The sequence below is a fragment of the Mytilus edulis genome, chromosome 7 (assembly GCF_963676685.1).
Source record: "Mytilus edulis chromosome 7, xbMytEdul2.2, whole genome shotgun sequence".
NCBI classification, from domain to species: Eukaryota; Metazoa; Mollusca; class Bivalvia; order Mytilida; family Mytilidae; genus Mytilus; species Mytilus edulis.
Genome location: NC_092350.1, coordinates 20,122,760 through 20,137,507, shown reverse-complemented (window position 1 = coordinate 20,137,507; position 14,748 = coordinate 20,122,760). Strand labels below are relative to the sequence as shown.

The 14,748-nt window shown below is 31.1% G+C and overlaps 1 protein-coding gene across 4 annotated transcripts; it reads right to left on the bottom strand.

The window, feature by feature from the left end:
- Nucleotides 1–1,510: 1,510 nt before the first annotated feature.
- LOC139480977 (heat shock 70 kDa protein 12A-like) lies at nt 1,511–10,967 on the bottom strand. Of its 4 annotated transcripts, none has more exons than XM_071263976.1 (8): nt 10,830–10,967; nt 9,941–9,972; nt 7,438–7,590; nt 6,950–6,988; nt 4,734–5,021; nt 4,036–4,269; nt 3,379–3,538; nt 1,511–2,592 (listed from the first exon to the last, which is right to left on the bottom strand). In XM_071263976.1, exons 2-8 carry the CDS (start codon nt 9,962–9,964, stop codon nt 1,538–1,540), a joined length of 1,953 nt encoding a protein of 650 aa, XP_071120077.1. In that variant the 5' UTR covers nt 9,965–9,972; nt 10,830–10,967; the 3' UTR covers nt 1,511–1,537. The 4 variants fall into 4 exon arrangements, with proteins under 4 accessions (XP_071120077.1, XP_071120078.1, XP_071120076.1 ...); XM_071263977.1 differs by lacking the exon at nt 10,830–10,967 and adding an exon at nt 10,431–10,546; XM_071263975.1 differs by lacking the exon at nt 10,830–10,967 and adding an exon at nt 10,343–10,453.
- Nucleotides 10,968–14,748: the final 3,781 nt, after the last annotated feature.

Genomic DNA, 14,748 nt, shown 5'->3' with positions numbered 1-14,748 from the left:
GTGTAACAATTTTAAAAGGAATAATTTAACAGAACACAAAAACATCTATCTACAAACACATTCATTGATTCGCGTGTCTGACGTCAGAAAATGTTATACATCACATATATTTGTCGTTCAATGTATATACAAACAATTTTAAAATTTCACATGGGCAATGTTAGCATTTAGGGTTAAAAAATCAAAAGTATGTAAGAATTAATTTCAAAAATAGACCGAGATTTAAAATAGTCAAAAAATTATATAGAATTTATAAGAATCCACAAATAGTTCATTCCACTACGCGATTGAATAATTTTGAGGTTTGATGCAATCCTTTTCGGAGTAAACAAAAACGGTCTCCATAATCAGGCGAACACGCATTACGGTTTAATATTATTTTATGGCATAAATCAAACCTTAGAATTGGATACAAGTTTTTACAACTTATATTAATAATCTCCTTACATATATAATACACATATATGTGATGACAAATGGAAGTTTCTTACGACCTTGACTGGCTATACAGCCCGTGCACGGTCGGTATATGTGATGACAGCAACCATAAAGGTTATATAGCGTCAGTTATCGAAAATAAAGGGAAAAGTTACATATTGGAATGGCAACAAAAAAAGCAAATAGGACAGAAAGAAAAAACGAAGGCTGCTGAAAAAGAACTTTAATATCTGTATGACTGTTTTTAAAATGTAATAACGAACTTTATTTTTTCTAAGTAAGTTTCGTAATCATATGCATATTTTCCAAACAATAACGTCTCAATATCAATGTGTATGTTCATAATATAAGATCAGATAACCAGATATTCTTAGGTTAAAATATAATTGGCATTCTAGAAAGTAATGGGTTACATATTCAACAAGAGAACTGTAGCATTTAGAATCATTCACTAAATTTATCTAATTCGAGTTTGCATTGAATGAACTACACTGCCGCCTCAGTCTTGTATGTAGTATATGAAATTTTCTAGACCTTCACCATAATATTTTTTGGGGTCTAAATAGTTCACCCTTTATTTTTCGTTCTGATTGTGTGATTCTTGGTGCGTTTCTTATTTTTCGAATTAGATTATTCAATATTCAGAAAGTACATGGTATGAATGAAATTCTCTACTAGTATATGGTAGAGGTAATTAAAATGTATGTTAAAATCGTAAGCATCGTCGATATTTCAGTGTGTTTTTTGTTTTTAAATAGAAAATATTTTTCCAACAAACTTACAACAAAGTTACCAACAAGAAGTAGTAAAGTTGATGTATGATTTAATGTACGCACACGCATTGTTTCTTAAATATGATTCACCAATCACGTGCGCATGCTCCAGAGCAAAAGATTAGGACGTCAACTTGATATCAGGATTGGAAATATGAGATATAAGAGAACACCTTAAACTGAAGTATCTAAATATTGCAATAGAGCAAGATTACGGGTTTTGGAGAGATAGTTGTGATTCCAAGTACAATAAAAGGCTTGATAAATTAATAATGTGTGAAGTATTTTCATAAAAAGCATTTTATAGAAATTAACAAATCCTTTATTTATATAAGACTAAAATAGCCTTGAATTTCTTGATTTTCACCGTCTACTCTTGCCACAGCCACTAGTTCGGTACCACTTGCATTAAGTTTTACAAATATTCTTGCTTGACGTGTTATATCAAAATGAAGCATTCCTAAACAATAGCAATTTTCTTCGTCAGTAAATTTAGGATTCTTTTCTTCTGATGCATAAAAATCCAGAACGATTGATTTATGTTCTTCGGTAGTAGGATAATATTCATGCTCTTGTTGAAATTGTCCGATTTCTAAAATCTGTCCTATTTCAATATGTTTATCAAATGAATCGTCAACCATTGGTTTTCTTTGAGGACCTATTCTAGATATTCGTCTATCCTTATGAACTCTTGCATCGTAAGGTGTAAAGTTTGGAACCCCATATGTATATTGGGAAACACGACATGTAACAGATTCTGGTTCAAAAGCATATATTATTGCTCCTTTTAGCACGGCCAAATCGGCATCTGCAGGTACCACGATTGCAAGATCAGGAAATGATGACTTAATTTTGTCTATTAGAACTTTTGATTTTGAAAACCCTCCCACTGCTAAAATAGTTTTGATTGGGTTATCTTCAGTATTTATTGACGTCTTGTCAAGAAGATCTCTCAAATAATCTACAATAAACGCCACTGGTTCGTCATAAAATGACTTAAACAATTCTGTTTTTAGAGAAGCCTTATCTCTATCAAATTGAACTGTGTCTTTAAACTGTGTTGCTTTTAAAGTTTCTGTAATGTCTACCTCTTTAACTTGTTTGTAATAGGCAACTAAATACGAGAATTTAATACGTTCCCTTCCTCTTTCTCCAGTATAACTTATTTTCTTACGTTCGAATTCATTCATTATTTCAAAAAAATCTGATGGATGGTTTGTTTGAAAAGTCGACATTACATCATCTCCAAATACCTGACACAAAAAGTGATTAAATTCTTTATTTATACTGTTAGAACCCCAAACTCCTCCACAAGCTTGGTGTATTTCCTTCAGATTACCTTCTGGCATGACTTCATGAACTGTTATATCAATTGTTCCACCTAGAAATATATACAATATTTCATTTAAATCGTGTCCATTTACCATTACATCAGTAATTTTCAGATTAAGAATCAAGCGAATACTTTGAGTGAAGAGGGAATATCTACCTCTTGTATTAAAGCTTTTCATAATGAAGTTTCTTTATTTTGACATAAATCGATAAATGTTGAAACAGACTAGTGTATGGTGGACGAAAGTAGACACGATATTGTATGTTGGAAGGTAGTATTTGCGCTGTTAATGTAGGACAGCTCTTCGGTGAAATTATAAAACGCTTGAAACGTCACGACTAAAAAGGCTTTCCTAGATAGGTTGCATTTGTTACCTGATTGTTTTGTACACAAACATAATGATCAGACGCCTGAAGAATATGACATTTAAAGTAAAGTATATGTTGATCAAGATATTGAAATTCAAACATTTGTGCAAAACAAAAACAGTAACTTGACAGTAAACAATAAGACTAAGATACTGAAAGAAATTAAGGCTTTATAGTTTTCGCCATGGTCATGTAAAGCTCCTAATGTATATTCGTATTGATATAATTCTGGGTAGGAAATGTTAACTGCAGTGTAACAATTTACACATCTTCGCACAGCATTATAATGCTTTCCCCTATAACCGATAATATAGATGGTAATTTTAATAAACTGATGCAAGCTGTCATATTGATTTTTTTTATCTAGCTTTAACCAGAGGATGACGAAACATATTCTGATATATCTTTTTTGTCATTTGTGACTTTGATATGATTAATTCTGTATAAAAGAACATGTCAATTTTACCTCCTTGGTCAAGAACAATATATTTCGATCCAATAGGTAGTTGAGAAATAGTCTTATCACCATCCTGTTTTTCTTCTACAAATATTGGCATTTTTCTGCAATATAAGGATGCTGCTTCCGGTTCTAGTGCTAATATTAACTGGTCAGACGGAATTCCTGCCTATAAATTTACAATATTTAAACGCTTGATCGTCATCTCTATTTATTAAGGTGAACATTTCAGAAGAACAAAATCATGACGTAATTATGTATAAAAAGAAGTTTCATATTAAAGCAAATCTAATTTATTTAAGATACCTGGCGTTTAATTTAGTACGTCAGACGCTCGTTTCGCTATACAGTGGTGGCCGACTTAAAGAATAATGCTTTGCAAAATGCGTACATTATTCGAAGAAACTTTTTATAAAAGTCCCAATTTCCAAAGAAGTAAAAACAACTGTATAACCTTATGAATATGAAATATAACGAAAAAGCTGCAATGCACATTTCGGGATTTCACCTTGTTGCGAATATAGTTGCTACGGATCAAACGCTTGAAATTATGTAGTGATATATTTTACAGCGTCATAAAGGACTTGCCACAACCGTGTTAAACTTCGCCTTGAGGGAGTTGCAATTCAATATACAGAATTTATAGTTGACAAATTAAAAAATCACCTGAATAGCAGATTCTCTCATGAATTGTTTTGCCTTTAGATCCCATATTCCTGGTACTGTTATAACCCAGAGTATATCATTTTCTGATAGATTTATATAACTTTTCTGTGCTTTATCAAGGAGTAGTTTTTTGAAGTATTTAATGATAGCTGAAAATACATCTATTGCCTTCATTTTCGCCTTTTGGGGTCCAGGTACCATATCCTCAATTTCTGTTTCAACATTAAATTGTTTCTGAAATAGAAGCATGAAACCTCGCTAAATATACCACTTTTACTTCGAAAACACACTTACACTATAGAGGAAACGTGTTTCAACTAAATACAATATGGACTTTCTTTTTCTTCTTTCTTCTTTCTTTTCATTTCTATTTCCTGTTCTTTTAGTTAGACTAATACATGATAATATATAGGATACAGGTATTTTGTTAATAAATGGCTTGCTGTAGAGTCAATGTTACCCTGAAAAAATATTCTAATGTTTAAAATCTACCTTTCTGTCATTCTGAACCTTTATAGGGACAATAAAAGATACAATATTGCATTATACTAGAATACTGATTGAAATTTATGCCTTCATCCAAAAATTATAGATCTACATTTCCACTAGCAAACTCGCAAATGTGTGACATTCCATAAATCTCAACCTATGAGATAATAAAGTTAACGTCAATACCACCTTTTTTGCAATAAGTGTACCTTGTATTCGTAAAGAATCATCTTGAAGTTTCGAAAAAAGTACCATTTACTAAGATCTTCATCATCTTCTGGATTATGATAATGCTCTTCTGCTTCATAACCAAAACTGTCGAACGTCATGTCTGGTTTGAAAAGAACAGACGTTGGTGCCTTATTTGTAATCCCATATGTCATGTGCCAATCATGGCAATATATTTTTGTCATATTATCTCGCATACAGTGTGCAAACCCTGAGAATGTGGTTCCAAAGTCTATAGCTGCAACCATTAGCTTTAAGTGTTTTGTGCTCTGAAAATACCCATACTTTACATTCATTCGAATTTTTCATGTTTGCATTTTTCAGAGCTTATATTTAAAAATGTGATATCAAAAAGTCAACTAAACACAAGACTAGTTTTAATATTAATGTATATACTGTTATGGCAGCGCCTAGATGCTACCAGAATATGGTTTCACTAACTCTCTGAAGATCACGCATTACTGTTGTGTTTGATTTATCATGCAAAAGGGGTGTTCTTATAAGATATGTTTAGAGGTCCGAATTCAAATAAAACAGAACTTTTAAGATGTGTATGTTTTTGTCATTTGAAGATAAATAATTTTAAATGTGAAACGAGAAACATCTTCTACTAGTATACAGTAAATAAGAACCTTACTACGAACGATACTTTGTTGTTGGTTTTTTTTCAATCGGTTCCCTTTCCTTTTTCCTTTTGATTTTCTCACGGGTTTTTCATCTTTTGTCGTTTTCCTTATTATGAATGAATGTGTATGCGTTTTTACCTTGTTTGCCTAATAGACCAACTGCCTTAGCTTTTGTAGAAATGTCAGCTTAATTTGTTGGCATGTTACTTTATCTAAATATGCATATATTTAATCATGTTCAATATATGAATTTTTTTTATCACTGAGTGGATGATACGTTTAGAGACGAATAGTTCATACGAAAGACTTTGTTGACACTGTTATAGTTCATTGAATCAAAATAAACATAGCAACAGACTTGCACTAAGCGTACTCGTATAAAAATGTCTTACTCGCAATTTTCCTTATTAATTTGTTGATTTTCAGTTTTTAAACGGATATCAGAACTTTAAATTTAAAAAAAACTATCAAAAATCAATACTAGTAGATTTGATTAAACAACACAATTACACAAACAACAAACAAATGCAATATGCCTTTATCGTATGCTTAAAGATAAATGTTTTATACTGTAATGTCATTTTCTACATATCAACTAGCTTTTTAATAAATAAATAAAAACACAAAAACACAAAAAACGTGTCCACCAAATACAAATCAATGAAACAAGGAAACTGACATTTTAGGCCGTATATATTCCTGATTTAGTACAGGCATTTTCTTAAGTAGAAAATGGCAAATAAAACCTGGTTTTATATCTAGCTAAACCTCTCACTTGTATGACACTCGTATGAAATTCCGACAGACATAATAGGTAAAAATGTGAAAATTAGTGGAGCAGTCAACATTGTGTAATAATCTTAATTACCATTAAACAAACAAATATATAAATAAAAAACGCAAGAATACAATAACACAATGACGATGCTTCCAAAACATTATTTGTGGTCTTTTTTAAACAAAAATCGAAATAAATCTCAACGAATATATTGAAATCGTGTGATCAAATTTTGACTCATGCGTCAAAGAAGATCTGACAGACGGATAGTTATTACTACTGGGATTCACTTATCTCAAATTAGTCTGTGAAAGAAACTGATCTTACTCAAACATTATTTCATTCACATGATCCAATTGAAAATGAATTGACAAGAAGTGTATGATTTTGAGCAAGCAGCGACAACAAATTCATAAGGTTAGATTGTCGGGTTATATCATCTACGTCACGTCAGTCAACCAACTTTCTTATGTTGATAAAAAAAAAAAATATGTATGTCTATATACTAGTTGCATGCATTATATAAGAAATATTCAATGTATACGTGTGAAATCATTAATTCGATGGAGAGAAAAAACACAGGTATCTGAAAATGAAAGGATGAGTGGGTTATACGTTTAATTAACTTGGAGTATTGAGGAATGCTATCTTTTCAAACTCGAAGTACCGTGTTAGATGATCAAGAACTCGATTCTATTGACGCCGCATTTGTCGGTCATTGAATTTAACATACTTATGGGCATTATCAATTGGTCGATTTGAAAGTAAATTATTTTAATACAGTGGTACTTACTATTGGTTTTCTCTCTACGTTAACTTCGACTGTTATTTCCTGGAAATAATAAATTCTATTACAAAGCATTACGATTGACTCTGATTTTGATATTTGTGTATCACTTTTTATTATTTAAATAATTTTTAGAATAACAGATTTTGATAACGGATTTATAAAAATAAAAGATTTTGTATAAAACTGGGTAAGCAGGGTGCTGCATAATTTAAAATTTAGAGAATTTAAAACTATGATTGAGTAAATATTTACACAAAAAAAAGTCAACGACGATCAACGGTTTTATAAAATATATGTACTAGTAAATAAACATAAATTATATCAATAAGATTGAGGTTCACGAAACACTTAGGCACATCCTGATTTCGGTGTGGCTCTTTTGAGTCATACAATATTCGATATTCAGAACACTATTAGATAATCTGGAGTGACTACGGCAATAAAAGTAAAACTAGCCACTTCTGCACTTGCCATATAGTTACATTTAATACCTGTGGTCTAACTATATCCGTTAAGGTACCAGTTTGACCATCACCAAATTGAACATGAACATTGTGCGGCATCTTATCCTCTTCAGTTTGCTCCTTTTTGTCAATTTCGTCTGCATTATTTTTTCTTACAGTCTTTTTCTTCTTCTGCTTCTTCTGCAATTTATTGCCATACAAAGAAGGTTTTATATAATATTTCAAAGATTCCTCTTTACATCTAGTTATTTTATTGAGTTTTAAATCGTTACAAAATTTATAAATGAACTAGATCTTATTATTTTTTATTGATTTATCAAAGACATATATGTATATCTTTAATTTCATCTGTTTCTTTTGTAGTGTTTTAAATTAATAGATACCAACATAAAGAATTATTTCCTTATCTAATTAATATTATTTTGTTACATCTAGATATTCCGACATATAAGACAGTCATAGGTGTGGAAGAACGTTTAGAACAAACCTCGTCATCATTAGGTTTCTTAATGTGATAAGACAAATATCTCTAGAATCACAGGTAGATAATCTTCTTCCAATTAAGGTGGTACCCAACACTTTAACGAAAATTAATTTGGCTCGTTTAATTTTCATAAAATTTTGACACAGTATTTACTTTGACCCTTTGACAAAAATATAAAAATTTCAAAAAATTTGAACCAACCGTTTTATCAGAAAAATTATACTGGTTATATAGCAGTTTGACAAACACTTATTTTTATCATTGAGAAGCTTAATATTCCCTTTTCATCACAACGTTTAGCTGATTTTACAGAGTTATCTCCCTGTAGTGTTAGGTACCACCTTAATCATGAAATCGGTTTTTTTATAGCCCTATTCTGGTTATAATTGAAAAAAGTTTTTTTGTCTAATTTTAATATGAGGTACAATGAGCAGGAGGATAACACATGTTTCATTCTGCTGTCAAGAATACAATGTTTCAAATTGATGTATGCATCATATAATCTCCAACAACATTGATCATGTTACTTGTAAAGGTGTATAAAATTATGTCAGGACTCGATTAAAGCAAACATGCTGTCTTAGTTCATTTCAATTACTCGACCCCTAAAGACAAATACATGAAAGAAGTGTAACACCCCCTAACAAAAACACACATACGCACAACCACAAAAACAGAATACCATAGCCACCACTTTATTCCAGAAGCTTTCAACTTATGCCAAATGTTTTAGTGAAAAATTATAATTTGAACCTACATAAAACTTTTTTTTTCAAAAGATTATAAATTGAAAACTGAATTATATATTATCTCCCCATAATGAAAGATTGTTGACTTAGTGCATGCATTTTTTTCTGCACCATATACTGTGTAACAACCCTAAAGAAAGAAGACAAGCAAAACAATAAATGGACCAATGAAAACTATCTTACATTAATCACAAAGAGGGGTTAGCAAACAATTTTTAATTATAGCTTAATTAACGTTAAACAATTTTTCACTTATGTTACTTTATTCAAATATAAGAACTTTGTTAGCTAAATCTACTAATTTTATTAGATATTATGAATTGTTATGACTTTAGATAAACATGCTATTGAATGTTAATTTTTCGATATAATGATAAAGAATCATCAGCATAGTCACACAATCATGGAGCATCGTGTTTATATTGGAATTTTGGTCATCAATGCTCCTTAACTTTGTACTTACTTGGCTTTTGTAATTATTTTGATCTGAGCGTCATTGATGAGTCTTATCAAGACGAAACGCGCGTCTGGCGTATTAAGTTATGAGACTGGTACCTTTGATAACTGTTTATATCAAATCAGGAAAGTAACGTATCGTGTAAGCATTTATTTTTGTTTCGTCATAGAAGCCTATGAATGCATATAGCGAATATACGGTAACAAAAAAGTTAAGCATCGACAGTCTTGCTGTTGAATATCATGTCCTAGAAACGTAATGAATATGTTGACGTTAAAAACTCTAATAAAAATTTCAGACAATCTTTCCCTATAATCTGCGTTATTGTTAGTAAGATTTGTCCCTGCATAAATAATTAAGAAAGATAAATCTACGTAAGATTCATGTCAAACTAAAACCGAATGGTCTTCTTGAGATCGGTTGTATCTGTTTTGTACTTGCTACTATGTATAAAAACTGATATAAAAAAAATACCGAACTCGAAGGAAAATTCAAATTTGAAAGTCTTTTATCAAATGGCAAAATTAAAAGCTCAAAAACATCAAACGAACGGAAAACAACTCATGTTCCTGACTTAGTACATGCATTTTTTCTGCACCATATACTGTGTAACAACCCTAAAGAAAGAAGACAAGGAAAACAATAAATGGACCAATGAAAACTATATTTTCAAATGGCCTTGCTAGTTTGCAGAAGGAGATTAGATAGCGCAGGTAGCGTCTCAACGATGTCACAGTTCAAGGGAACAACAAAAACAATGTTGTGTTCTAACATTGCTGGACTGAATTTCAGATGAATACAAACAATAGGTGTTTGGTGGTTAAGATTAAAGATACATACCTTTCTACTCAATATGTTCCCCATTATTTTACCTACGAAGAATAAATTACAATTATTCATGCATGCAAGATTTCGAAACGTATGAGTTCTTTGCCTTATTATAAGGAAAGATGAACAACTGGAAAAATACCCAAGTGAGTGTTAATAAATTAAATTGTGTAAAACTTTCGGTTTATATAATAATAACATTACTCCCGAGCTTTTGAAAGTGTCTTTCTTGGTTACACAGGTATGTTGTTTCAGTTTGAAATTACAATGCCATTATATGAGAATTGTTTTTTAACAATTGCCTTTTCTCTTACTGCCTCTTACGTTAATAATGATACTTCTGACAGCTTTGTGTTTCTGATAAGAATTTAATTCATTTTTATGTTGACATTAAACAATTGGTGCACAACTTACCTATCTGTCGATATACTGCTAAAAATAAAACATCTTCCGCATTCTAAATCATATGTGATTAACAAATAGATAAAAATACTACCCATACATTTAAAGTTTCTTTTTTGTAACGAGCTCCTTAACTGATTAAGGTTCACTTGGCACAGTATTAAACGTTACGATTATATAGTATGTCCTTAACTAGCAAAGTGTACAACTGAAGCTGTATAACTAGAACGGGTTTAAGGGGAAGCAGGTACTTGATATACGATACTAAAATCAGTTTTTGTGATGATCACCACGACCGCGACTAATTTTTTTTTACTTAAGGCAAAATCGGAACCATACTTGATGCAAAATGTCAGTTATTAAGTAATTTCATGTTTACCTAACTGCTGTTAATAAGTACATTTGTATAAAATATCAACGATTAATCAGTATATATTTTTCAAAAGAAAAAAGAAGACGATTGGTGTATTTGTATATAAAAATGTGAATATTACCTTACTTATAGTTTCTGTCAATAAATTTCTTCCGCATTCTCCATTATATCAAAAAATAAATAAGTTAACGATCGATGACTATCTGTACAATTAATATCCGACCTCTTTATCGTGTTGACACATAACGTAGAGTTCGCCTTGACAAAAATGATAAACTGTTTATACCTCTTTATTTGGAATGTATACAAAACGATACTATAACAAGTAACTGATCATATATGTATCAATTACAATACGTTATCTACTAGTATATATATTTTAAGAAATTTCAAAAGAAAAATCTAAAAAAAAAAATTTTTTAAATCGGAAGCCCATAATTTGGTGTGATCATGATTTATCAATGTCATTTATTTTAATGTTTACCATCTCTCAAATTGCACAGTGGTCTATTTGGATATCATAAAATCTTTCAAAGAGATAGACGTTACATTAAACCAATTCTAACATATAAAAATTATCAACAAAAAAAACGAACTTCAAATTAAATTTAAAGAAATGGGACAAGTCCATAAAAACTGACAACATTTTGAAACGTTAGGCTAGATCAACAAACGTTAGACTAGATCAACAAACGTTAGACTAGATCAACAAACGGACTAGATCAACAAACGTTAGACTAGATCAACAAACGTTAGACTAGATCAACAAAAGTTAGACTAGATCAACAAACGGACTAGATCAACAAACATTAGACTAGATCAACAAACGGTAGACTAGATCAACAAACGGACTAGATCAACAAACGTTAGACTAGATCAACAAAAGTTAGACTAGATCAACAAACATTAGACTAGATCAACAAACGGTAGACTAGATCAACAAACGTTTGACTAGATCAACAAACGTTAGACTAGATCAACAAACGGAACAACGGGCAAAACAATTGCAAATTCCTGACTTGGTTTCATGGTTTCCTTGTGAGCAGCAACCTATATCAAGGAAATTGTGAAAGGAAATCCAAGCCCGGGAATATCGTTTCAATATTTGGAGATATATACTCCGTATGCATGCGCTTCTGGAATGTTGCTACATAGAAATGGTAGGTTCACAATAAGAAAGCTGAAATCATCTCTTTTCTAGTTGTCTTTTGTTTTCAACCTACTCTCATTTTCAAATTCTAGATGTAAGTCAAAATATGAGCCTAAACTGTATCTGTTGTATCCTTTATTTCAACTTCAATGGGATAGATGCGTTCAACATAGTCACTAAAATTAGATTTTTTTTAGAGAGAACATCATCTTTAGAGCGGAAGGTAAAATTGGATACTGTTTATTTTTTTTTCTTCCTTGGAAGTTCCTGTATGAAGTCAGCCTCATAAGGATAAAGGAACAAGTCGTCAAGAAAAGGGGCAAGATACTTGTATCTACGTTGGTCATTTTTTTATGAAACAAAGCGTAACCAACTCTTTCAATTTATATTTTAGCTTGGAATGGGGTATACTTGTGTAAAGTGTAGAAATTTCAAATGTTATCACAAGATGAAATAGTCTTAGATTGTAATAATATGTACTCTTAAACTTAAAAGGTCTTTGAAATGTTTAAGTATCGTCATCTGATTTGACCTCTAGAATATAGGCAGTTTCGCAATAACTTTGAAGTCCGGCTTTGATTGCTGATAAAAATTGAAGTCAACAGTTTAAAATGTTTCATGGAAGACCCAGCAATATGCTGTTGTTTGTTAGTTTAGGTACCCAGTTCAGTGATGGAAAATCCAGTTCTTCATTTTGAAATTTCAAACTATGATTATTCAAGATTTCCTCTTTAGTAAATGTCGTGAGGGTATGTGATGAGTTTCCAAGTGACTTATTTGTATTCATACCTTATTCATTAATCAAGCAGTTTATGTAATGTGATGTTTACACCAGAAATAACGATGTTGTTTTGAGATATATCTGTGGGGACAACATATTCGTCATGGACATGTGTTTTGTAACATATTTAAAAAAAAAAGATTGATATAGCACGGCCATTGATAGACCTAATAAGTTTCTTAATTATGATTTGTATCAACGACATAACAGCCTTAATACTCGCCCAAAACAAAAGCATAATATCCCACAGTTGGATGCACAAATAGAGAGACACGACAAGACAAATAAGGAGTAAAGTAGATAAAACGATACACAACTTCACCTAAAATTGACAGCTCATGACAATCTTGAATTAACTGAAGTAGTAAATGAATATTTAATTTGCATATAAGGTCTAGTCACCACCTGTTACTTATAAGTCATTATGATCTAAGGACTTAGGGTTGGATAAATATGAGTGTTGAACATATGCTCCTGAGAAATAAACCTGAATAAAAAAGATAACCAAAGTAGTTTATTCCTGAACATTACATTAAAATTGTAAACATCGTTGACCTTTGGTCTTTAATAGATAGTTATCTAATTGGCAATCATACCAATTCTCATTTTTTTTTTTTATATCCTGTAGCCAATTGCTGTTCACCAACACCCTTCTTTATGAGAGAATTATTGTGTGTTTGTGTTTGATGGAACTACAAGTCAACAAAAGGAGTAGGTCCAGTAAGACTCCTTTTTAGCCCCAAAATATAGCAGTTTTACAAAATTGTTAAAATGTAAACTTTTAGCTATTTATTGGAAAGTAGAATACTTCTTTTACATAAATATGGTCCGTTTTTTGACAATGCAATGCACACATATCAAGTACAAACATCATTACGTCATGCTAAATAACTGAAATCTTCACAATATCAGCATTTGAGTTAAATTTTAGATGGTTTCTGTCTTTAATGGAAGTGACCACACTTGTGTTCATTCTTAATATTTAAATATAAGTTGTATTTGATGATAATACATAACATAATTATAAAAAGGTTGAGAGTGAACATGGATGCGGCCACTTTTATTTTTGACAAACAACAACTGAAAAGTTGGGGCATATTATATTTTTCATATTAAAGAATGAATTCAAGTGTCGTTAATGACTAAATCAAATCAAAACTTTCACATACACTGATTGAATAGACTGAAGTAGACACTCAAATGTTTAAAAAGTGTCAAAATCTTTCATCAGATGAATCTAAAATTTGAGGCCACATTCGGCCATTACCAGACCTACTCCCATTTAACATACATGCAGATGAGGGTGGACAAATGTGTTTCATGCACGATGACTGTATAACATAATTGATATATTACCATAAAATTATCACTAAATTTAGGTATTACCTGAGCTGATAAAATACAGGCCAATACTATTATGCAGAATTCAGGTGGAATTATCATTTTTTGCTTGTAACTTATTGTTTATGATTTTTTTTTCTTGAAAGGAAGTCTCAAACAGACAGCAATTGCAACCTAAGTAAACAATTGGGTTTTTTTTGGTAAGCACAAATTGTTTGCCAGGTCTCAGGCTATCGGCTGGATTGTTTTAATTTAGTTTAAGAGGGTTGGTGCATAGGATATATATAGGAATCACTGTATGTCTGTCTTTAAGACTGTATTGTATGAACCTGTACACATTTGTAGAGCACTTCATAATGTTCATAAAGAAATCTAATCCTACATAAATCATAGGCATGCAGAGATAATTGAAGCTACTTCATTCAATGTTGCTATTTATGGTAATAGTATCTCATAAGCAAAACACCTCCTTAACACTCTTTTTTCAGTGTTGTAATATGCGGTTATAAACAATTATAAGCAGAACTTTTTATACATAGGAAGACTGATACAATGTATTTACTTATATTACTTGGTATAGAACATCACATGACGATGTGCAAAAATGTATTATCCTAGTCAAACATTGATTTAATCAGTGCAATGATTTGCAGTGCAAGGGTATCCTTTTGTGAGTTTACTCGTAACTCTAGTTATATATTATATTCTCAAAAAAAAATCTTTCTAGAGCAAAATTGTCAAATCAGTATACTATTACAAAGCGACAGGCCTTG

Bases quoted from the DNA above. Each gene is read 5' to 3' on its own strand.
- LOC139480977 (XM_071263976.1), bottom strand. From the start codon at position 9,964: ATGGGGAACATATTGAGTAGAAAG. The intron at 4,270-4,733 runs GTACACTTATTG...CTTCTATTTCAG, and splicing joins TGATTCTTTACGAATACAAG to AAACAATTTAATGTTGAAAC. The intron at 3,539-4,035 runs GTGATTTTTTAA...GTAAATTTATAG, and splicing joins TGAGAGAATCTGCTATTCAG to GCAGGAATTCCGTCTGACCA.